We start from the raw sequence: 26,275 nt of genomic DNA on the forward strand, positions 1-26,275 counted from the left end.
CTGCCGCCATTTGCATCCCTGCAGTCAGCCATGATAGGCTATGTAAATGTTTATGTAGCCTATCACGGCTGATTTAAAAGAAAAAAAAACACGCGTACGCAAATGGCGGCGCCCATGGGCGCCGCCATTTGCGTTCCTTATTTTGACACATCTTAGTCTATGTAAACATTTACGTAGACTACAGCGAAAATAAGGGGAATGCAAATAGCGTAACGTCTACGCTATTTGCGTTCCCCTTATTTTCGCCGTCTTAGTCTACGTAAATGTTTACGTAGACTAAGACGTGTCAAAATAAGGGATGCAAATTTGCGTACGTGCGTTTTTTTCCCCCTTTAAATCAGCTGTGATAGGCTACATAAACATTTACGTAGCCTATCACGGTATTTTTAAAAAATTTAGCCGTGATAGGCTACGTAAATCTTTATGTAGCCTATCACTTTTTTTTTTTTTTTTTACTGGAAATGGCGGCGGTGGCAGCCAGTCGGAAAACCGGCTGCTGCCACCACCACCGCCACACTGCCGCACCGCCGCACCGCCGCTGAACCGCCACCGGAGCTGCTGCCGCCGCCAGGGGGATTTGCCCAAGGTAAGTCCCGTCCCGGGGGAGGGGGCAGACCGTTTCGCCACCAATTTCGGGGGGCCGAATGCGCTGGCATTCGGCTTCCCCGAGATTTGTGGCAAAATTCTCTGACATCCCTAATCCTGACACTGAGCTATGGCTCTCCTTCAGAAGAAATGAGGAACTATTGCTCAGTGACAGAGCACATCATTCAGAAGGTCACTGGTAGGGATGGGCAAATGAGCAATGTTCTAGATTGCCAGCTTTCTCAGAACATTGACTCACCACTCGCCTCTCACCCAATCCCCATTTGCATTTGAAATTGAAATTTGAAATTGCTGCTCGTTCCACGCAAATGGAAAAATTGCACAAATTCAGCAGTAATCAAATGTGAAATGTGTTCAACACTCCCCTGTTCAATTTCTGCAAAATTCCTGAATTTATACAATTGTCCTCAATTCCCTCCATTGACTGGAGTGGGGCTGATTCAGTCTAGAGGGGAAATTTGCACAAATTACGAAATGTGCGTAAATTTAGAAATTTGTGTATTTGTAGGGAATTAGTGCAAATTTAGGAAATTTCCACAAAGTGAGGGTGAGCACTTGTGCGGCAGTTTACGAACTTTTTCAACGGACACTTGCTCACGCTTGTGAGTGTGTTCGAAGTTGCGAGCAGGGCATGCTAGTATCCTTTGTGAGCAAAAACGAAATTTTCATATAACACTAGTCACAGGTTCAGTTCCTGAATTCCCCAGTTAAAAAGGAATAGGTCCCAGTTAAAAAGGAATAGGTGTCCTGGAAGACTTGAGATTCTGGCGAGCTGCTGCCCATCCAAAGAAGTAATACTGGGCTCAATGGGTAAATAGTTTGTTCCCAGAGGCACAGATCCATGGGCTGCATGTACGGATGTACGAACCCCCCAATGTCCGGTCCGGGGGGGATGGGTCCATCGTGAGCAACTTGGGCTGCTTGGGGCCCCACGAATTCCTCTCGAGTCCTGCTTAGGGATGTACGAAACACCTACCTGGCTCCGCGCCGGGCAATCCACGGTGGGGGGTAGGTGCTCTGTCCCTCCCCCCGGAATCCTTGACGGGGGGAGGCGATCTGGTCCTCCCCCCCAGAATCCTGCCCGGCCGGCTCTTCTCCGTGGCCAAGCTGTGGAGCCGCTGGCTGGCTCTGGCCCCCTGCAGCCGGACATCTGGCTGCTGGGCAGCCCTACAGGGATGCAAATGGTGGCTGTCGTAGCCACCGCCATTTGCATCCCTGTATTGATCTGTGATAGGCTATGTAAATATTTATGTAGCCTATCATGGCAGGGGGGAAAAACCCAGTGTATGCAAATGGTGGTAGCTGCCGCCATTTGCGTATGCTGGGTTTTTTCTCCCCTGCCGTGATAGGCTATGTAAATACTTACATAGCCTATCATGGCCTCCGCAGGGATGCAAATGGCATCCCTGTGTTAGCTGTCACAGGCTACGTAAGTATTTGCTTAGCCTATCACGGCTATATGAAGACGAAGCGAATGGTGGTCACAGGACGGCCGCCATTCGCAAAGCAGCACGGACGGGAGCAGGTAAGTGCTCCATTTTGCGCGCCTTTCGTGGGTTGGGGGGGCGGGGGCTTCGTTCTGCAATGGATTTTGGGGGGCCGAATGCAGTGGCATTTGGCCTCACCAAGATCCGTCGCGGAATTCTCTGACATCCCTAGCCCTGCTGCATCTGCTGGAGTTGGCAGAGTGGCTGTCCAGCTTTCTAAAAAAAAAAATACACTAATGGCACTTGCCATTAGCGTATCGTGGGAAAATTACAGCATAAATGGCATATTTTATGCCATTTGCAGCCGTAAAGCACTTACTTTTATCTAAATAGCAGCTGTTTTTGGCCATAATTTTCCTGCAACAAGCTAATGGCAACCGCCATTAGAGTATTGCATTTTTTAGAAAACTGGAGAACTGCCCTGCAGGAACTCTTCCAGGCTCAGAGGTGAGTGCAGCTGGTCCACAGTGTACTCCAGGGATCGCATTCTTTGGAATCCAGCCTCATTTGAGTCTGCTGCAGATTTCTCCAGCATCCCTCATTGCATGTACATTGGGCTGCAATGCTGCAGGAAGTGCTGGGTTGCTTGAGCTGGGGGTGCCAGTGCTTAGTTCAACCCACCCCACCCCTCTTGCAATGGTGATGACCTGACACCTAAGGCTCCCATGCTTTTCTTAGGGGCAAGAAAGGTTAGAGGCACATCGGTGTGACATTTATCACCAGAATTGAGTAGCAAAGACTCTACAACACCCTTCCCCAAACTAGTGCCCTCCAGATGTCTTGAACAGTCCCATAATCCCAGTGGAGGCTGGTGGCTCCAATGTCAGTGGGAGGTGAATCTGCTCCGGGTTTCAGTCAGAACCACTCAGAACTCTAAAGGAGCTCTCCAAGGCACTGAACCTACTTAAAAGTTCTGACTGCAACCCAGAGTTGATTCACTTAGGCATATATAGACTCTGTAAACTCTGCTCTGTCTGTTTTTCATGGATCGTCAGGTGCCTTTTGCTCTGTCGTCTGCTCACAGATGGATGTAAATATTCTTTTTTCAATATACAGAAAAATACGCAAATAATTCTGTAAGAGGGTTCACAACTATTTACATAATTTACCTTAGTACATAACATTTAAAGTATTGTCCCCCATTCCGTTCTACTTTTCCTCAGCAGAAACATGTGTATTTTCTTATGAATGAATATACATTCATTTCAGGAAAGTAAAAAGAAAAAAAGAGAGAGAGAAAAAAGATCCCAAAGTCCATGGACTCTGGACAGCCTGAGGGATCAGTCCACAGTGGATTCTGCAGGTCAGATTCTAAGAAATCTGAGCTCATTTGAGCCCGTCTCAAATTTCTCCAGCTTGCCTAGATTCACTGTCCCATGACATCGGAGCCACCAGCCTCCACTACGTAATCCCCATTCATTAGGGGTGTATGGATTCACCACCATCCGTTCTGGTGGGGAATCCGTGTGGGGGGGAGGAGATCCATTCCTCCCCCCTGGAATCCTCCGTAGTGGCTCCACTCTGTGAGGATTTTGCAGAGCCGCACCAGCTATAGGGCCATTTACCTTGCTGGCCAGAGCTGTTTGCCTCCTCCGTGCCGATCACCATTTCTTTTCTTTTCTTTCTTTTTTTTTTTTTAAATGGTGATTGGCAGGATGTGCCCATAGACTTATATGTAAATAGAGCCGTAAATCTTGCATAAAGTCTATGTGTCTATAGGCTTATACACAAGATTCACAGCTCTATTTTGCATATAAGTCTATGGGCACATCCTGCCAATTGCCATTTAAAAAAAGAGAAAAAAGAAATGGCGATCGGCACGGAGGAGGTGAATGGCTCCGTTGGAAGAAGCAGCTGAGTGCCATTCTGCCTCCAATCCTCCTGGAGCGGAGGTAAGTGGTGCCGATCCTCCGTGGAGTCCTCATTTGAATCCATGGCAGATTTCTCTAATATCCCTACCATTCATCATGCTTACTGGGGCTGATGGGAACTGTAAAACAAAATATCTGGAGGACACCAGGTTGAAGAAGGATGCTCTAGTATCTCATTCTGCCGGCATATGGAAGCAAACCAGTCTCATTCATCCTTTCTCAACTAGGGATGCTGGAGAGATTCGAGACGGATTAAAATGAGCTCGGATTCCTAAGAATCTGACTTGCAGAATCCACTGCGGAGTGACCCCCTCAGGCCCTGCAGAGTCTGTGGACTTTCAGATGATTTTTTTAGGGATGTCAGAGAATTTCGCCACGAATCTCAGGGAGGCCGAATGCCAGCACATTCGGCCCCCCGAAATCGGTGGCGGAATGGTCTGCCCCCACCCACCCCCGGGACAGACTTACCTTGGGCAGATCTTCCTGGCGGTGGCGGCTCCAGCGGCGGCTGCAGCGGCGGTTCAGCAGCAGTTCGGCGGCGGCGGCCAGTCTTCCGACCGACTGTCACCACTGCCGTTTCCAGTAAAAAACAAAACAAAAAACATGATAGGCTATGTAAAGATTTACATAGCCTATCACGGCTAGATTTTAAAAAAACACCATGATAGGCTACATAAAGATTTACGTAGCCTATCACGGCTGATTTAAAAGAAAAGAAAAAAATGCACGTACGCAAATGGGGGCACCCATGGACGCCGCCATTTGCGTTCCTTATTTTGGCACGTCTTAGTCTACGTAAACATTTACGTAGACCAAGACGGCAAAAATAAGGGGAACGCAAATACCGTACACGCTTTCGACAAAGCTTTCGACAAAGTGCCCCATGATATCCTGATGAGCAAACTAGCTCAAAGTGGGCTAGATGAAACAACGATCCGGTGGATCCACCGTTGGCTACAGAATTGGACTCAAAGAGTGCTTATCAATGGGACCTTCTCAAACTGGGGAGAGGTAACGAGTGGGGTACCGCAGGGCTCAGTCCTGGGCCCAGTGCTCTTCAACATTTTTATGAATGACTTGGAGGAGGAGGTGCAGGGAATGCTGATCAAATTTGCAGATGACACAAAATTGGCAGGATAGCTAATACTTTGGAAGACAGAAACAAAATTCAAAGTGATCTGGATAGACTGGAGTGCTGGGCAGAAAACAACAGAATGACATTTAATAGGGACAAATGCCAAGTTCTGCACCTAGGAAAAAGAAACCAAATGCACAGTTACAAGATGGGGGATACGTGGCTCAACACTACAAGCGAGAAGGATCTTGGAATTGTTGTCGATCACAAGCTGAATATGAGCCAACAATGTGATGTGGCTGCAAAAAAGGCCAATGCTCTTTTGGGCTGCATTCATAGAAGCATCGCTTCCAAATCCCGGGAAGGCCTAGTTCCCCTCTACTCAGCACTGGTTAGGCCTCATCTGGAGTACTGTGTCCAGTTCTGGGCACCACACTTTAAGAAGGATGCAGACAGACTGGAGAGGGTTCAGAGGAGGGCAACAAAGATGATCAGGGGACTAGAAACAAAGCCCTATGAAGAGAGACTGAAAGAACTGGGCATGTTTAGCCTTGAGAAGAGAAGACTGAGGGGAGACATGATAGCACTCTTCAAGTACTTGAAAGGTTGTCCCAGAGAAGAAGGCCAGGATCTCTTCTTGATCATCCCAGAGTGCAGGACACGGAATAATGGGCTCAAGTGACAGGAAGCCAGATTCCGGCTGAACATCAGGAAAAACTTCCTGACTGTAAGAGCAATACGACAATGGAACCAATTACCTGGGGAGGTGGTGGGCTCTCCCACACTGGAGGCCTTCAAGATGAGGCTGGACAGCCATTTGTCAGGGATGCTCTGACTTGGATTCCTGCATTGAGCAGGGGGTTGGACTCGATGGCCTTGTAGGCCCCTTCCAACCCTACTATTCTATGATTCTATGATTCTATGATTCGTCTACGTAAATGTTTACGTAGACTAAGACATGCCAAAATAAGGAACGCAAATGGTGGCGCCCATGGGTGCCGCCATTTGCGTACATGTGGTTTTTTTTCTTTTAAATCAGCCGTGATAGGCTCCGTAAAGATTTACGTAGCCTATCATGGCTGACTGCAGGGATGCAAACGGTGGCAGCTATGGCCGCCGCCATTTGCGTCCCTGCTAGCCAGCGGCCAGATGTCCGACCACTGGCGGAGCCGGCCGGCAGCTCCCCAGAATCCCTGTGGACTGGAGCCGGCTGGCCAGAATTTCGGGGGGGAGGGATGGAGCACCTCCCCCCCCACAAATGTCACCCTTCGAAAAGGTAAGTGACTTTCGTACATCCCTACATTTTTTACTTTCCCAAAAATTACGCAAATAAATCCATAGAAAAATACGTACGTTTCTGTTGAGGAAATGTAGAATGAAATAGGGGACAATACACTAAATGTTACGTACTGGGGTAAATTATGTAAATACTCACGTAAATACTTATGTAAATATTCACATAATTATTTCTGTAATTTTCTGCATGATGAAAAAAAAATCCGCATCCATCTGTGGGCGGCCAATGGAACCAAAGGCACCTGACAATACGCAAAACACCGACGGAGCGGATTTTACACAGTCCGTACATCCCTATCCTCAACCAACGTGCAGACCAGAGCACAGTTCTCCTTCCAACTGCTCTCTTCTCTGAATTATGAAATGCAGTTCGAGGCATTTGAAACACACCAAATGTGCCTAAAATGAGTTGTGTTTTGTTTTATAATATAAGATGTGTATTTAGAAAAACTCTATAAAATGTGTCTGGGACACAAGGAAGCCATGAGAAACTGACACGGGCCAGAAAATAGTAGGGATGTACAAAACTCACTTAACTTTTCGCGGAATCTTTCGCAGTGGGGGGGGAGGCGTTCCGGTCCTCCCCCCCGGAATCCTCGGTGGCTGGCGGATTTGGCGGCTGCGGCGGCGGTTCCGGCGGCGGCGGCGGCTCCGGCGGCTGGTCTCCTGGCCGACCGCGGCCAGGCTGCCACCGCCTTGCATTGCCATCCTTGCAGCCATGATAGGCTATGTAAGAATTTACGTAGCCTATCATGGCTGGGTAAAAAACACATACCAAGCGTACTTAAGATAAATATTCACGTAAGATAAATGGCCAAAAAATAGGGAACGCAAATTGAACTCACTGGAATCCGTGGCGGAATTCTCTGCCATCCCTAGAAAATAGTCTGATTCGTCCATCACTATGTCTCAAAGCACACGAAGGATCAGGGGGGTGCACATGCAACATTTCTCCCCCTCCCATCCCGACATACATGCACGCACACACACACATGCACACCAAACCATAACACCTCTGGGTTTCCTTGATCTAGGGATGTACGAAAGTCACTTACCTTTCCGCGGATTCTGTTCATGATGGGAGGGAGGTATTCTGTCCCTCCCCCCAGAATCCTCTACAGGGGGAAGGCAATCCGGTCCTCCCCCCTGGAATCCTCGATGGCTGGCTGTGCTCCGCAGTGGCTCCATGGAGCAGCTGGCCAGGCCCAGGCCAGGGCCATCCGCAGCCGGATTTACGGCCGCAGAGGGCTCAGGGTAAAAAAAAAAAAAAGTGTACGCAAATGGTGGCGGGCGGCTACGGCCGCCGCCATTTGCGTTCCTTATTTTTCTTAGTCTACGTCAATATTTACGTAGACTAAGATGAAGAAAAGAAAGGGGAACGCAAATAGCGTAGTGGGCGCTATTTGTGTTCCCCTTTCTTTTCTTCGTCTTAGTCTACGTAAATATTGACGTAGACTAAGACGAAGAAAAATAGGGAACGCAAATGGCAGCTGCCGCTGCCGCGGCCACCGCTGAAGCCGCCGCTGGAGCTGCTGCTGTCCGGAACATCCGCCCCAGCTAAGTCTCGTCCCGGGGGGAATCTGCGGGGGGCGGGGGGGTGGCAGGCTGTTCCACGATGGATTTCGGGGGGCTGAATGCACTGGCATTTGGCCTCACTGAGATCCGTTGCGGAATTCTCTGACATCCCTACCTGGATCTGATATAAACACTAGGATCTGGGCCTTTCTTCCCTTGCAGAGCAGCATCTTCTACCCGCTGCAATTCAGGCCCCAGCTCTTGCAACTAGGGATGGTGCGGATGTGCAACTTGATCTGGGAGTCCGTTGGCCTCCACACCACCACCCGCACCCCTGGACTACACCCACTGAGCCTGTAGTCCTGCTCGTGCCCCATCCTGATGCTCCCCACACTCACCCAGGCCTGTCCACGAGCGCCCGCCATTTTGCCAAGTTTTTTTTTTAATGAAAAAAGGAGTTAATTAAAAATGTGCCAGCTTAAATGTGTGCACATTTGGGCTGACATAATGCCTCTAATATTGCGTAGAGCTGTCCCAGGCCAAATATGCACATATTGAAATAGGCACATTTTAATTAACTCCTTTTTTCATTTAAAAATAAAACCTCGGCAAAATGATGGGTGCTCGCAGACAGGACCCAGGGTGAGTGCGGGTGGCTTGGTGAACTCGTGGGGGCTTGAGTGCAGGTCTGCAGGGGTGGGTTCGCACTGTCAGGGTGGAAACTGAGCCCAGAGAGCCCCAGAGCAGTTCTGATTCTGAGGAGGAACAAGAATCAGTGGGAGAGGAGCGCGCTCATCCCTCACAGGCACAGCAGCTGGCAGAGATTCCTCCTGCTGGCATTCCTGAGATAGACAGTGACCCTGGCAGTGAGGGAGTGCGGGAGGGGGGCTTCTTAGATGCTCGACGCAGATGCAAAGAGCGACGAGCGATGGAGGATGCAGAAAGGAGGCATAGTGCCAGTTTGGCGTGCAAGCAACGGCCGCCTCCCGTGGACCCAAGGTAAAAAGGGAGGATCTCTCCCGAGCCCATAAGTTCTGGGTCTTCAAGTGACTCCCTTTCAAATGGGGATCAACTGCCTATTTGAAGCTTAGGCCACTCTGCTGTTCCTTGCTTAGGCGCTGGTGATTAGCATCTGAAAGAGTCATGAAGTTGTAAAAGAATTAAAGCTTTGAAAAGAAATCCTTTCATCTGTGTCTTGAGTTGGCTATTGGAATCTACTGAGAGAGGCCACCAAGGCGCTCCTGACACGCACATCCCTACTTGCAACCTAGAGACCCTGGCTTGGATGACATGCCCTCCAGGTTTAGTTTGGGGTACAACCATTCACATCCCAGCATGGCCCTGACACCCCAGCAGAGTGCTGGTGTCCAAAAACTGGCCTTGGTCTGGCTGGGTCCAGTATTGGGAGATTCAACATCTGGTTTCTAATGGCAGGCATGGGGCCACCCTTTGCTGTGAGAGAAAGACTACGATCCCTCCATAATAATTACTGGGATTGGCAAATTGGGGTGGTTGTGCGCGTGTGTACTTTTCATTTTCTCCTGTCTAATCTTCAGGGCAGCATGAAAGGCTGATTGTTCCTGGAGGGCATGGGCCAATCTCCAAATTTTAGATTCGTGGAGCTGATCAGAATTAACTGCAGATTTACGTTCCACTGGCAGAGGCGGGGGGGGGGGGGCTCTTCAGATCTGAGCTCTGATGTGCCAGCTTTGCTTACTGCTGCTTTCTCTTCAGCTGCTGACCCATGGGGGGTGTGCCTTTCACTCACTGCTCCCTTGTTTTCTGCAGACTCTCCCTTTATTAATTAGAGGGCCCGACACTAAAGCTTGAGTCACTGATCAGCGTGGTACAGTTTTAATTAATCTCGCTGCCAAGAGGCTGAAGGTGAACAGGGAAAAAGGGTCCAGCATGCTGGCAATTAGACACAGTGCCGGCAGAGAGCTCTCGTGTGTCCGCGTGTGGAATCCTGGCACCCCGGCACAAAATGTGGCTTCCTACGTAAGTCATCCATATCCCTCTTTGATGCATTGCCTCTCCAGCCTTGCCTTTCACTGCTCTTAGCCTCTTCTATGTCCTACTCCTGGTAGTGGCCTTGATCATGGATAGGAGGTCGAAGGTGGAAATCGCAGGGGCATTGCAGCATCCACCAATACCCCCTTGCACACCTTCTACAGTCCCCAACCATGACCGCCGCATGCACACTTACACGCACATGGGAGACTTCTCCTGATCTGCTGACTTCTGGCTTGCACCTACAGCTTTGGCAGTGCAGATGGGAAGTAGATGATGGGTGGGTGGAGATCACAGTTAGGGGATGGGGAAGGTGCTTGGAACTGAGGGAAGTGTGCAAGGGAGAGAGAAAAAGAAAATTGAGGTCAGGGAGTGAAACGGAAAGTGGCTGTACATGGTGGAAGCAAAGGAGGAGGAGGAAGAAAGGAGGCAAGAAATGTGGAAATCCAGGAGTGGTGAGAGGGCAAAAAAGTGGGAATCCCCCAAATAGATGTCCACAGGCCAAAATGTCAAATCTGGCCGTGCCTCCCCCAATGGCAAATGTGTCCACGGGCACAAAAAGGTTGTCTACCCTTTGTGTGGGTGCAGGGGTAGGCAAACTGGTACTAGGGATGGTGGAGAATTCCTCCACAGACCCCAGTGAGGCCAGATTCAAAAGAATCCGGCCTCCTGAGTCCATGAAGGAATGGAGTACTTACCTCCGCCTCCCATCAAAGTCCTCACTGGCCAGATCCTGCCCACCACTGGCTCCGGAGCACCAATGATACGGCCGCCATTGCCGTATCGCTGGCCAATGCTGACTCCACTCCAGATGCAAATGGTGTCCAGTACGCCATTTGCAGCTGTAAAGGTTTTAGCTATTCAGAGAATTCTATGAATTAACTACACAACTGTTCTCATGCTGTGGGATCAAAGGAGCTGTTTAGTATGTTGGGACTCAGCTCTCACCTCTGTTTGGTACTCAGTCTTTGAGGCAGATACTTGTTTTATGCCAGGGCAGCCCAGGACAGTTCCTCAGATCACCAAAGGTGCCCATGGCCCCAAATGATTGCCTACCCCAGCCTTTGCCATAGAACCAGGTCTCCCCTTATCCCTACCTCTCCTGGGTTCTGCTGCTGCTGCTGCTGCTGCCACAGCCTTCACCTTGACTTAGTAGATGATGAGCCAGGGGTGTTGAGCCTCTTTGGAGAAGCTCTCAGGGGGCATATTCAGTGGTGAGTTGGGCCAAATGGGATGGGTCCAAAATATAAAAAAAAATAGTTTAGTTAGTTTAGTTAAAACATTTGTATCTTGCCGTATATCATCAGGATCTCAAGGTGGTGTACAGATAAAATCAATTTGAATAGTGTAAAACAATATGTATGTACATAAGTAAATAAATAAATAATACCAGCATATTTTAGCCCAAAGCTCTTACAACAGTGTTGCATTTTGCTGTGATGCCACAATGCGTGCTTCATTGTTGTCCTAGACCAGTGGCTGGAGATGCCAGGATTGAGCCTGGAACCTTCTGCATGCAAAGCAGGTGCGCTCTACCACAGAGCTATGGTCCCTCCATCTTCTTGGGAAGACAGCTTGCCAGCCACTGCCAGTCTTTCCTGTGGTGCATCCTCAGTGCATCGCATCCTCAGTGGTGCCTCAGTGCATCCTGTGGTGCATCCTCACTGCATCCTCAGTGCAGCCACTGAGTGAGTTGTCTTGTGTGGGTGCTTTCTCACACCAGCTAATGATGCTGCCCACCACAAAACATGTCCCAGAATCCTTTGCAATGAACCGGGCTTCCATGGCCAATGCTGCAGCACATACATCAGCATAGAAAGACCCACTGAAGCCAGAATGAATGAAAGCCTCTGTCCTAGATGGTTGAAAAAAGAACCATTTTGTACAGGTTCTGGTTTTAGCAGTAACTTCATATGTATTGCCCTGTCTTGTTCAGGCTTCTGTCTTTGTCTTGTGATGTTCATGGGGAGGGGATTCCCCCCCCCCAGTAGCAAAGCACAGCCCTCCTCCTAGTTATTTTTCAAGAAATCATCATCATGAATCTTAGCCTGTCAGCTCATCGCTCAGCTTCCACCACATTTCTTGGAAACTGCCTGTAAGGTGCAGTTGTCTTCTCCTGCAATCTGTCACTCATTGCTGTTTGGAAGTTTAGTGCTGACAGGATTCAACGGTGTGCTTCATCGGGGCAATGCCTTTCCGTGGCAGTGAAGAAACAGCCTTATGCTGCTGACACAGGGATCCGCAGGGGGACAGTGTCTATGAGTGATTGCATCATATCTACCCAACCGGTAGTATTAACCCTCCACCCATCCAGCCAGGAAAATGGCAACTGGGCCCCTGTGACCAAAAAAGGTAGATTCAGGGATGGCAGATGTTACCTGGGAAGCCATTTCTACCAAAACTGGGAACAGGGGAATTACTGTCTGGTTTAATTCAGACTAGAGGTGCATTTGGAAGAAATATTGAGGGGAGCAGATGGTGATGGAGCCAACAGAAACTTATCTATAACACATGAATGCTCCTTTTGCTTAAAAAAAAAAAAAGATTAAGAAGAAGACTTTATGCCCCAGCCTGAAAAGAGTTTGCCTATAGTATGGCTATAACTATAATGAGATGTAAAATATATTTACAATGAAGGCACCCTTTTCAGCAGTCACCTTTGACTGTATTCAAGTGGAGCTCTTTGGATCTTCTTGAATCCCCTTTCTACTGAAATCTCTTTGCTCTCTCCTTACAAAAACTTCAAATCACTGTTGCCTAGGTTATGGGATGCAACTTAACAACAGGGGTTGCACTCGATGGTCTTATAGGCCCCTTCCAACCTTACTGTTCTATGAATACCTATTCTTATTGTTATAGTTGTTATGTTTAGATAGGGATGTCAGAGAATTTCTCCACGAATCTCGGGGAGGCCGAATGCCAGCACATTCGGCCCCCCGAAATTGGTGGAGAAACGGTCTGCCCCCCCCCCGCCCCCCCAGGACAGGACTTACCTCGTGTGAATGTCCCTGGCGGCTCCAGCGGCGGTTCGGCGGAGGTGGACGGTCTTCCGACCGGCTGCCGCCGCCGCCATTTCCAAGTTAAAAAAACAACAACAACAAATGTGATAGGCTACGTAAAGATTTACAGATTTTTAAAAAACAGCGTGATAGGCTACATAAATGTTTACGTAGCCTATCATGGCTGAGTGAAAAAAAGAAAAAAAAAACACCGCATGTACGCAAATGGCAGCGCCCATAGGCGCCGCCATTTGCATTCCTTATTTTGGCACGTTTAGTCTACGTAAACATTTACGTAGACTATGGCGAAAATAAGGGGAACGCAAATACTGTTCCCCTTATTTTCGCCGTAGTCTACGTAAATGTTTACGTAGACTACACTTGCCAAAATAAGGAATTGAAATGGCGGTGCCCATGGGCACCGCCATTTGCATACACACAGTTTTGTTTTGTTTTCCACTCAGCCGTGATAGGCTACGTAAACATTTACGTAGCCTATCACGGCTGACTGCAGGGACGCAAACGGCGGTGGCTACGGCCGCCGCCATTTGCATCCCGGCAGGTCAGGAGGATTCACGGCCGGAGGGACGGGGCACCTCCCCCCCAGCCAGAATTTCGGGGGGGAGGGATGGAGCGCCTCCCCCCCACCGCGAATCAAGCTTTGGGATCAGGTAAGGGACTTTCGTACATCCCTATTTTTAGAGCTTTTCTACACAAGGCATTTATTCTATGCTCTTCATTCCTTACAGTTCTTTATGGGTTCTTTAGATGACAACGTGACACTCCAGTTTCACTTCCTTTTTTTAAGAGCACTTTCCTGTTTTGTTTTGTTTTTAGAGTGGGGGAAATGGAGAATGATTTCAGAAAACAAAAGAAAATGTATTTTCCTATTTGTGTAATTGTGTTATTCTGCTATAGCACAGCACCACCTACAGTTTATGTAGTGAAAAAGCAGGAAAGGAAAAAGCTCTTCATGCAGAGCTCAGACTTCAGTTCTATGAACAAAACCAAAAGTAGATGCAGTGGATTAACATCCTAGTGTAGGAAAGCTCTACAAGTGCTATCTCTGTGCATGGGTGGAAAAAACCTTTTCTTCTTCACTTTCCTTTTGGGGTGGTCTGTTGGGTAGGGATGGGTGTGCCCCTCAAAGTCTGGTTGGGGTGGGGCTCCACCATGGAGAAATCTGGGCTGCTTGGGTCACCATATTTCCCCAAAACCTTGCGCATGTACACCAGATCTTGTGGGCCGCCTTTCCAGTTTTAAAAAAGGTGAGGCCAGCTGCCACTTGCAGACCTTGGGAGAATTATGGCCATAAATTGTGTATTTTATGCCATTTGTGGTTGTAGAACACATCTACATAAATTGCAGCCGTAAAAGTGCTTTTATGGCTGCAGTTTATGTAGATGTAAGTGCTTTACGGGTGCAAATGGCATAAAATATGCCATTTACCGCTGTGATTTTCCCAAGGTCCAGAAATGGCAGCCACCATTCATGGATGTGGTCTTTTTAAAACCTGGAAGGTGTCCTGCATGGAGGCCGCTGGGAATGGAGGTAAGGGGAACCAGTCCACTGTGGACTCTGCAGGGCAGATTCTTGGAAATACGGCCTTACTTGAGTCCACAGCTGATTCCTCCAGCTTACCTACTGTCAGGTGCTTCCTGTCAGGTCCCTTGATCCTCTCCATTGGCAGTCACACACTCCAAGGCAGCAGGCTTCAGGTTCACTACTTTCTTAGTTAGCTACCAGGTTCCTTATAAATGCAAATCCTCAGAGACTCTCAGGCTACAAAGGAAACCAGCTACTCCACACAATTATGAATATCAATAGAGGAGCCAAGTGGGAATCAGAGACGTTGCTGGTGGTTTGAACAAGAACTTGCCAGCCAGAATAGCTTAGGGGGGGATGCCCCTCCCTTACAGTTGTGCCCCCCTATGTAGGCTATCATGCATAGCCAACCGGGTGGAATGTCTGAGCTCCACCTCTAACTTTTTCTGCTTCGCTCTGCACCGGACTCTAGCATCCCTCGGGTCACACCCCACACTCTCCTCCTCCTCTGAGACCTGGGTTCTCACAGGGGAGGAAAGGGAGGCCTTCAGGTCGAGCCATCTGCAAGCCAAGTTCCTGAGAAGAATGCCTATCCATATCTGAGCTCACTAGGGAGGGAGCCTCCCCCAGTTCTGGCTGTTCCCAGTCTGAATCTGAGCTTCTAACTATCTCCACATGCTCAGAATCATTCCTGACATCTCCTGCTCAGGCAGAGGGGTTGAAGCTAGTGATGAGTGGGACCAGAGCCACAAGTGGGGTGAGGGGCATCCCCTCTTTCTCTTCTTCTGCACTCCCATTTTCACTCTCACTCTTCATCCCCACCAGTGATCTAGAAAACAGACACAAGGGAGACAACAGAGGAAGAGACAGAAAATGGAGGCAGGTTTAAACAGGGAGAGAAGAAAGTAGTGCAACAGGTGTGACAAATATAGGTTAGAATCGAACTAGAAAATGTGAGTAGGAAGAAAGTGATCTGCTATAACACTTCCCTGCACAGTTTTTTAAATTATTTCTTCTTGCTTGTTGTTCAGCCTCCCACCCAGTTCTAGCCGTTTGTATTCATTACTTTGATGATGTGTCATTTGGGAACAGGAGGATGTCTTAGGGAAAAAAGAAAGATGACCGAGTAGGGAACAATAGAAAGCGTTTATAAAATGGTGTGAAGAGGCCGAGGGAAAGAGAGTGAATAGGAAATCATTATTCACTCTCTTCCAAACTAGGGGGGAAATTATGACCCATTTTCTAAAAATGATTAGGCAGTAGGCACTGGCAGTAGCTTCAAGATTAACAAAAAGACGCACGCATGCATGCCAAACAAACCCCTGGAACTTTTCACCACCGGAAGTTGTGATGACAGCAACCATAAATGGCTTTAATACATTGATGTGTGTGTGTGTGTGTGTGTGTGTGAGAGAGAGAGAGAGAGAGAGAGGGAGAGAGAGGGGGGGGTGGCGGCGGGAGGGGGGGGTGTCTGTTGGTGTCTGTAAACCATAACAGCCAAAATCCCAACTTCCAAATTCAGAGACAGTATATCTCTGATGACAAGGTGCTCGGAGATGCATGCTTCATTTATGAATCCCTCTAAGGTATTTTTTTTCTTTTTTTTTGCCACAGTGACTATATGGATTTTGTTTATCTCAACTGTTTCTATACCCCCTGTGTCATATCAGATTTCAGGGTAGAGCACAGCATAAGGCAAATATGAAAGCCACAAAACCACAAAAATGATGCGGGGGGGGGGGGTTGGCATAAGACAGATTAGAACTTGCTTAAGTAAATCAATAAACTATGTTAAATAAAAAATGTTTTCCTGGAGCCTAAAGGAAAGCAATGTTGCCACCAGGAGAGTCTCTTTGGGGAGGGCATTCCATAGCCAGGGTGCCATTGCTGAGAAGCCCCCTCCCTTATAAATGACTTTTGTACCTCTGATGGATGAAGTATGTGGAGAAGGATCTTGGCAGAAGATCTGAAAGAACAGGCAAGTCGATATGGATGGTTGGATTTGGGATAATATCATTTTGTGCATAGCTTGAAGCAAACCAATCTAATTCACACCTCCCGGACGAATAAATGCATTGGAACACAGTAATTGCTTGATTTGCACATTTCTTTGAATTCAGATCTCGGCTCCAAAACTGGATACAAAAACAGGTACAAAAATGGGTACATTAGGGAAAGTTGTGTACAGAAATGCTTATATTACAGGAAATTGCATACCAAATGCATATGTTAGGAAACATTGCATACAAAAATAAATGTGAATTTTCATGAGGCTTTTTTTAAAAAATAATTGCCAAGTGATGTAAAAACTGGATGGAGCAGACTCAGGATTAAAAAAAATAAATAACATGGACCAGAAATAAACTGATTCTCTATATGGGCATAGGCACTCATGAAGGTTTTGGGGTCCCATGGTGTTTGGGGCTTTAAGATAGATAGGTAGACAGACAAACAGACAGACAGACAGACAGACAGACATGTGATATATTTTCAAAACCTCCCTGTACTTTGTGGATGCCAAAGTTGTACTTGTGGAGTGATATATGAAGGACCCATTTAAAGCACAGGGGATATTGCTCAGAAAATGGTGGCCTAGAAGTTCCTCCTCCTCTCCATTTTATCCTTGCAACAACCTGTGAGGTAGGTTGAGCTGAGAGTCAGTGATTGGCCGAAAGTCACCCAAGTAAGCCCCTTGGCCAAGTGGAGACTTGAACATAGGTCTCACCTGTCCCAATCCAGCACTCTAACCACTACGCCAAAGTATATGTATTTTCAGATAATTTTCTGTGTGTGTGTGTAAAGAAAAGAGATTAATATAAACAAGGAACAGAACTGTAGAAAAAGTAAAACTATGCAACAGAACAGAACTATGCAAAAGTGAAACAAATCAGACATTTCAGATTCAGCCTTCCCTTTCTTCTTGCCAACCTCTCATATCCCCTTCTATACATATGACTTCTGTGACAGTAATTTGAGCTCATTTATCTAGCCACTGGTCTTCTTTGTCATTAAATTAATGGCTAAAGAGGTTTCTATACTCATAGCCTGCAGTGTGCATGCCCATGGAAATGTCACTTAACTCTTTAGTTACTGTTTTCCAAAACAATCAGTGGCAGAGTTTAGATAGGAAAACTGAAGGAACAGCCACATAGATCAGTATCCACTCCTTGTTCAATGTTTCTGTTTCATTTGTGGCATCGGTTCGTTCCTCTATCCAGCTGGTCAACTGAGACCATTTCTCTCTAGTATTGGACAGACTTGTTTTTCTTCTTTGGTACATAAAAGTTTACTTCAGACCTGGGGGCCGGTGGGTGTCACTGGGAAGGGTACTGGAAAGGGAATCCAAAATGGAGAAGGTCAGGAGGGTGCGGAAAAGCCCAGGGTGGCTGGTGGGTGAGAAGAAGATCTGGGCTTTGGCTAGGAATGTCAGAGAATTCCGTCACGGATCTTGGGGAGGCCAAATGCCAGTGCATTCGGGCCCCCGAAATCGGTGGCGGAACGGTCTGCCCCCCCCGCCCCCCCTGGGATGGGACTTACCTTGGGCGGATCTTCCTGGCAGCGCCGGCTCTGATGGCAGCTCCGGCGGTGGTTCGGCAGCAGCGGCTGCGGCGGCCGGTCTTCCAACCGGCTGCCACCGCCACCATTTCCAGTTAAAAACAAAACAAAACAAAAAAAGTGATAGGCTACGTAAAGATTTACGTAGCCTATCACGGCTGATTGAAAAGAAAAAAAACGCACGTACGCAAATGGTGGTGCCCATGGGCGCCGACATTTGCGTTCCTTATTTTGGTACGTCTTAGTCTACGTAAACATTTACGTAGACTAAGACGGCGAAAATAAGGGGAACGCAAATAGCATTTTTTTTTCTTTTAAATCAGCCGTGATAGGCCACGTAAACATTTACGTAGCCTATCACGGCTGACTGCAGGGACGCAAACGGTGGTGGCTACGGCCGCTGCCATTTGCATCCCTGCTAGCCAGCGGCCGGATGTCTGGCCGCTGGCGGAGCTGGCTGGTGGTTCCTCAGAATGCCTGCAGAGCGGAGCCGGCCGGATGGCCAGGATTTGGGAGGAGGGACGGAGCGCCTCCCCCCCCCCACGAATGTCACCCTTCGAAAAGGTAAGCGACTTTCGTACATCCCTAGCTTTGGCAGACAGAAGGGTTTCTTCTGCAGCTCCTACCTGCACCACTCACACTGCAGCCACTCAGACCAGCTCCAGTGGCTCCATACCAACTTTACGGCACATGGAAGCAGCCAATCACAGAGGAGAACATAGTGCAGTGATGCATGACATCATGGCACATTGTATGATGCCATTCGACAGTTCCCAAGATGGACTTTGTTCATGCGCATTCACAACAAGAATTTGTCTGTGCCAGAGAAGAGCACCTTGTGGCCCTCCAGATCTTTTGGCCTACAGTTCCCATTATACATCACTAGGGATGGCTGGACTCCCCTGAGTCTGGCTTCCTTAGGTGCTCACCGAGCTGCCGCCACTGCCAACCCCTCCTCGCAGCACCACATGAGCTTCTCGATGGCTCAGCGACTGCCCCACAAAGCTGCATGGCCACCCGCCTTCATTAGCAAGTCTGTCACAGCCCGCCAACCACCTGTTCTGCCCTCTTTGCAAGGAGGGAAGAACAGGCAATTGGCAGAAGGTACCAGCTGCCTGTCAAGCCTGCATGGCCTCCTTCTTTGCACAGAAGGAGACCGTGCAGATTTGACAGGCATGAGGGCAGGAGTCGCCCACCAACTGCACTCTCTCCCTTGCAAGGAGAGGAGGGCGCATGGTTGGAGGGCAACTCCTGCCTCCTCTCAAGCCTTCATGGGTTCCTTGCTTGCAGCGAGGCGGGCGGTGGCAGTTCGCAATGAGGGCGGGCTGCTCCTGGATTCTCACGGAGTCCTGGGGTGCATGCTGACAGGGTTTGTTAGCACCCCAGGGCTTGGCAAGAGGGCTCTGGGGGGGGGGATACACAGAGGATTCTGCCAGGCTTCTGGATCTGCTGGGGCGCTCACGACATCCCTATACCTCACCATTGGCTATGCTGGCTAGTGCTGATGGGAGTTGGAGGCCAAAAATATGGAGGGCTACAAGTTGCCCTCCCTCCCCTGGTATATATCCAATGGTATCTCAGAGTAGTGGGGAACTGCCGTCTCAGTCTGGATAACTTAATGAAACAAATTACGATTTCTGTTGGGGTATGTTGACCCATCACTACAAACAATCAAGGCCGTTGTTGTTTGCAGTTCTCCACCTGCTTCATACCTGCTTGTGATCCCAAGTGATCCCATGCCACACAGTTGCACGTGGCATACTTTTGCCACTGTGTGGTTGTGGCAAATGCCACTTGCATTGCTTCATTGATGGCAGGTGAACCACAAACATAGCAGCGACCTTGGAATTGCTCGCTTGTTTGTCTTTTGTGGGAGATAACAGAAGGGAACTCAGTTTCATATGGATTGGAAACATATGTGAAGTTGGACGGCGGTAGGAATCCTTCTAAATCCAAAGGAGCCTCTTTTCCACAAGAGTAATTACACTCTTAACAAGCATCCGAGTGCCCCAAAAGGCACAGCTCTTCTGTGTAACCTTGACTCCAAGGTGGTTTTATTTACCTGCTCCCTTCTTTCTGGCACCTCAGGGAAATCAGAGGAGGAGCCTTACCTTGAGGTCATGCAACTTGATTCTCTTAAATGTCATTGCTGTGAGTGCTGGTATATGGTGGACACGTCCCGATGGGCCACAGAAAGCTCCTTGATTATCACAGCATACAAGGGAAATATTTTAGCACCAAGAGTGCTAAACAGGTCACAAGCTGGAGAATGACTGCTAACATGTCCACAGTAAATAACTTTTGTCTTCCAAGGAGGGTCGGAGGGCAGGGGAGAAAATCAACGGAACATTGTGCATGCCAGCCCATCGATGGTGAGATAAGCCCTGGCACACCAACTGACTTGTAAATACTTCAGTGATAGGAACATATGCTATGCTAGGGATGCAAGAAAAATGTGGCAGTTCTGAATTTTCATACAATCTTGCCAAATTCAGACCTGCCTAAGCAATAAGGGAACCAGAACACACTTGCCTTCCAAAATCCACACGTTTCAGAATTTTGTGGTCCATTTTGAAACTAAAAAAAGTGCACAAATATGTATATGTTAAGGAAATGCACACACACAAATGCTTATATTAGGGGAAAGTATTACAAAAACACACCAGAATGGGGAAAAACACTTGCAAAAAGTGTGCATACTGGGAAAAACGCATACAAAAATGTGTATATCAGGAAAAAAAAAATCCACAGGAAACTTGTGTATGAGTTTTTGTGGAGACTTTGTTTTGGAGAAGAATTTTATCATGTTTGTGAACTAATGTAAATGTAGGCCAAAATGAACTTGCAGTTGGCGAAATGAGAAATCCCTACCTTATCCTAGGGTTGTTTGAAGAATCCAACCTTGGTGAATTCTGTTGTGATAGTGCACTGACCTGCTACACACCCCCTGAACTAATATAAGAATCAGAGCCCTTCGATTTCACACTTTTCAAATGCCCCAATGCAGTTCTTAGCTAAAAAGCAGAACAAAATTTAAAATGCATAGTTTAGGATGCAATAGGCTTAGAATTTCATACTTTGAGATAGGCTATATTTATACTGAGAGACAAAGACTTTACTGTTTAGGCAAGCACTTGAGCTTTCTTTCTTTTTTATTTTTTTGTGGCTGATTTTATGGCTGGTTTTAGTGAGGACGTTATATGCCTTTGGTTTTTTGTGAAATCATTGTTTTATTTTATTTTATTTTATTATGCGTGTTTATTGCTGGTATCCACCTTGAACTGCTAGGAAGGTTGGGTCATGCATGGAATAAATCAATCAATAAAAATAAAGAGTCAGGCCATAGTACCATCTAGCCCACTCTTGCCTACTCAGACTGGAACTCAATAGGTGGCCTTAGGCAAGCCAAAATCTCTCACCCCTCTCCCCAAAAACGGCAATATGGAGACTTAACCTACACAGTCATTAGAAGGGTTATTGTGATAACATATGCGAGGTGCTTTGAACAGCTGTAAGGACTATGTCATGGCCAGCCTAAGATATGTCTCTGCCTGAAACAGCAAATTGCACCCCCCCCCCCAGGCCCAGGGGTGCAGTACCCAAGGAAATCTGAGTTATTTCGGTGGCAGAAACCCACACAAACACATATCCCTGTCTCTGGCACTAAAAATACAGCAATAATAAATTAAAGAGCTAACAATCTGATGCCCTTTCATGACACCCCAAATCCACTGCCTAAGGCAACTGCCTCATACTGCCTAATGCTTGGGCCAGCCCAGAGTTAAGTAATGTTATCTCTCAGTCTAACCCAGGGGTGCATAACCTGCAGCCCTGGGGCAGCATGTGGCCCTTATCTGCTCTCTTTGCATCCCCCAATGCTGCCAGGACCCCACCCACTTTTCCCCACAGCCCCCGTTTTTTAAATGGTGTTCTCTGGCTTCTGAAATCACTGTATTCCTACTGCTAGTAATGACAGAGAAAGAGAAATATCAGTGGTGATTGCTCCATTCCCCCAGTAGGGATGTGTGGATTTCATTAAATCCATTCCCTCTGTGTTTCACAGATTGTCAGGTGTATTTCATTCCGTCATCCTCTCACTGATGGAATCAAGGTTTTTAAACCAGAATTCAATTTCACTTGCGCTAATTCACATTAGTGCAAGTGTGTTGTTGTTGTTTATTCAGTCAGTCACTTCGGACTCTTCGTGACTTCATGGACCAGCCCACGCCAGAGCTTCCTGTCGGCCGTCGCCACCCCCAGCTCCCCCAAGGTCGAGTCCGTCACCTCCAGAATATCATCCATCCATCTTGCCCTTGGTTGGCCCCTCTTCCTTTTGCCTTCCCTTTCCCTAGCATCAGCATCTTCTCCAGGGTATCCTGTCTTCTCATGATGCGGCCAAAGTACTTCAGTTTTGCATTAGCACTAATGTGCACTTCCTCAAATGTGCATTATAACCTTGAGCACACTCCGGGAGAGAGCGGAAGACAAGAAGGCCTGGCGTGCTATCGTCCATGGGGTCACGAAGAGTCGGACATGACTTAACGACTGAACAACAAATGTACATTAGCACTAGCATGCAGTAGTGCAAACTGACAGTGCGGGCGCCTTAAGGTCCATGATAGGATGGTTGCCAGGTGAAGGAGTGCTTGCTTACTGAGAAGGGCTACTCATGAGTTGGGTCCTCCTCATGAGGAGAACATCTGACAAGCCTCTAACTTGAAGTAGCTGAGCAAAGGGTGGGGTTCCAGTAGCTTCAGGTGTATCAGCTCTAACTGGTAACTTGAGAGCTGCTGGAAACAATGTCTCTGCTAGTTTCATTATTTGCTATCTTGTCTCCTGTGCCTTGCCTTGTGATGGATGCTCTGTGCTACTGACCCTGGACTGTTTCTTGATCCTGCTTCTGAACTGCATAATGTACCTGACTTATTTACTGTGCTTGACCTCTTGTCTGATACTTTGACCACTCTTGCCTTATTAGCCTAAACCTCCTTGGACTGAAATCTGTGTGCTTAACCATTTGCTTGCCAAATTGACTATTCTATTGCATTGCTCCCTGTATTTGCTTGAAAAGAGCCAAGACTCAGCCTAGGGCAGCACAGATAGCTCCTTTGGAGTTCTGACTGGTTCTGGCTGAAGCCTTGACCAGAATTACTGCTCCACTGACATCAGAGCCACCAGCCCCCACTGGCTGGCAGGAGTGATGTAATTCAGCCTGCAAATCAAAATCAACAGACGTGGACCTGTGGACACTCTTGCAGAGTAGAGTGGTTATAGGCAAGGTTCTGGGATAGGTGTAGCTTTGAGAATAGGAGGTGGAAGAACCAGAGCAAAGCAAGCTGTAATTCTCCTGCACCCCCCTGAAGGATAGAGTGAAAAGTATGCAGCAGAACCAGAAGGTTCTGGCTATCCTTAGTCAGGATTAGGGATGTATGAGAAATTTGTGATGAATTGTTTGTGACTAGAACTTGCCCTATTCACACCCCAAAATGTAGGAATGCTGGAGAAATCCACTGCAGACTCAAATGAGGCTGGATTCCAAAGGATGCAGCCTCTGAAATCCACGGCAGACTGACCTCACTCACCTCTGGTTCTGGAGGAGTTCCCATAAGGTGGCTCTCCGGTTTCCTATAAAATGTGATAGGCTAATGGCGGCTGCCATTAGCTTATGGCAGGAAAGTTACAGCCATAACTGGTGTATCGTACTCCATTTGTGGCCATAAAGCACTTACTTTTACCTAAATACAGCCATACAAAGCTGTAATTTAGGTAAAAGTAAGTGCTTTATGGCCACAAATGGCATAAACTATGCCATTTACATCTGTAATTTTCCCACAATAGGCTATGGCAACCGCCATCCGTGTGTCGTGTTTTATAGGAAGCCAGAAAGCTGCTCTGCCAATTCTGGTGGAGGCAGCAGGGCTCTGGAGGACTCAACAGGGCCCCAAGCAGCTTAGATTGCCCTGCAGGACACCCCCCCCCGACAATGGGTGGTTCATACATGCCTACCAGAATGTGAGTATATTTTGCAGGTAAATTTCATTCCAGAGCTTGAGATGCTGGTTTCAAAAACGCATTACCGAAGAACAACACGTTCACCAAAATGTGCACTTTCCCCATTCAAACAACAACAGAAAAGCTTGCAATTGGGAATGGGTATGAAGCAGACCAACCTTCAAGGTAGAGTTCTGAGAACCTCGAGCTGATTCTCCCATCCCTAGGTGTGATACAAATATGATAACTAAAAATGCTGCAATGTCGTGGGCAGTTAGACATGGGCAACTGCTTTGCATTCAGAGGTAACTTGTAGTCCACCCACCACTTACTCTTGAAGACTCCTATGTAGGGATGCCAGAGAATTCTGCCATGGAGTCAAATGAGGCTGGATTCCAAAGAATCGGACCTCTGGAGTCTGCGACAGAGCGGCTGCACTTACCTCCTGTGGAGGAGTTCCCGCAGAGCGGCTCTCCAGCTCCCCATATGACATGATATGCTAATGGTAGCTGCCATTAGCCTATTGCAGGAAAAATGCAGCCATAAATGGCATCTCATGCACCATTTGTGGTAGTGAAGCCCTGACTTTGACCTAAACTGCAGCCATTTATGGCTGTATTTAGGTCAAAGTCAGTGCTTTACAGCTGCAAATGGTGTATAATACACCATTTACAGCTGTATTTCCCCCCACAATAGGCTAATGGCAGCCGCCATTAGCGTATCATGTATAAGGAGCTGGAGAGCCGCTCCGCCAACTCTAGCAGACGCGGCTTGGCTCTGGAGGATTCTGTTGGGCCCCAAGCAGCCCGGATTGCCCTTCCACCACCACCCCCCGTCTGGGCAGTGGGGGGTTTGTGCATCACTACTCCCATGATGTTGGCAGGAAAGCTGTTGTGGCCCTCTGCATAATACCTACCCACTTGAAGAATGAATTTTGGCTACGTTGCCATGGGTAGAAGCAGGATTCTGCATCCCTGTTGCTATGTGTGGAAGGACAGGTGTGAATGGGTATGGAATCTTCATGGCCCCAGACCACATGGGACTGTCTGGAATCACAAATGAAAACCCACATCTCTTCTTCTTTCCTTGTCGCCTTCAGCTTACCCGAGTGCCGGTGGAGTCATGCGGACAGTACAAAAGTTGTGGGGAGTGTCTGGGCTCAGGAGATCCCCACTGTGGATGGTGTGTGCTCCACAACACGTAAGTGTGGCTCCCAGGGATGAAGGGTGGGTTGTTGGGAGGGGGACACTGCTTCCTTCCCCTCTCTTTCCTCTACCGTCTCATTTTTTCTCACTACTGGTTGCAACATATGACAAAGCTGCAAATGGGGAGATCTGTCCCTGGCGGGATAAAGCCGATCATTTGGAAACACAGACTGGGAGTTCCAGATTTAGAAAGTGTGTGTGTGTGTGTGTGTGTGTGTGTGAGAGAGAGAGAGAGAGAGAGAGAGAGAGATGCAGAGATGTTTTCTGAAGAAGGAAGGAAGCATTTTTCCCCTTTGTGTGCAATCCTATGCATGTTTAGACAGAAAGAAAGCCCTACAACTCCCTTAGATATATTTTAAAATGAAAAGAAAAACCCAGCAAAAGCCAGGAAATTGGCCACTTGCTACATGCAGTCACACAAATGTGAACAAATACGGAGGAGCCCAGTAGCACCTTAAAGATTAAGGACCTATCTATGCTACCAAGCTAAATTGGTTTAGTAGTCATGGCTTCTTCCCAGGAATTATGTCCAACCCCCACTGGTAAGGTCAGATCATCAGCAGCCCCTTTTCCTCCACAGATTCACCCATAGACTCTAGTCCACACTGTGCCCAAAGCAGGAACAACCAAATACCTCACGGGAGGCAAGTCCAAGTGGCTCGAACAACTGAGCCAAGCAACACACTGGAGGGTGCCAAGTTCTTGTGGTCCCGGGTTCTTCTGGTCTCCCTGCTGGTATTCCACTCTAGGCTGCGTAGAAGATGGTGAAGGGGCAGTATTTCACTCTCTGGGGTCTGGCTTAGCTCCAGCCCCACTCCCAGACAGGCCATTGGTTCTCTCAGATTTGGCCTATCAGGCTAGAAATATGTCTAGGTTTTTTCTCCGAGACAACAATTCGGGCATGCTGGCATGTTATCCTCCTTCACTCAGAGACTGCTTGCTTCTTGCTCCCATCAGAAGTGACTCTGGCCAGTAAATGACCCTTTCTTTGGATGGCCCTACCAAGGGTTTCTGGACCTCCCTGCAAGCCTCATCTCTGCTCCCGCAGGTCTGCGGTCTGGATCTGCCTTGACTGCTTAAGGTCCAGTGGCAAATCTCTGTGCGGTCACTAGCCAATTGG

General features: G+C 47.9%; 1 protein-coding gene across 1 annotated transcript in view; it reads left to right on the forward strand.

The window, feature by feature from the left end:
• PLXNA4 (plexin A4) overlaps positions 1-26,275 on the forward strand; it is an 820,970-nt gene that overhangs the window by 465,900 nt on the left and 328,795 nt on the right. Inside the window, exon 4 of the mRNA XM_084809045.1 lies at positions 25,050-25,150. Coding sequence (XP_084665171.1) covers positions 25,050-25,150 — 101 coding nt within the window. The remainder of the gene's footprint in view (positions 1-25,049; positions 25,151-26,275) is intronic.

Source organism: Heloderma suspectum, chromosome 7 (assembly GCF_057233095.1).
Source record: "Heloderma suspectum isolate Gila_16-S chromosome 7, 16-S_ref, whole genome shotgun sequence".
NCBI lineage: Eukaryota > Metazoa > Chordata > Lepidosauria > Squamata > Helodermatidae > Heloderma > Heloderma suspectum.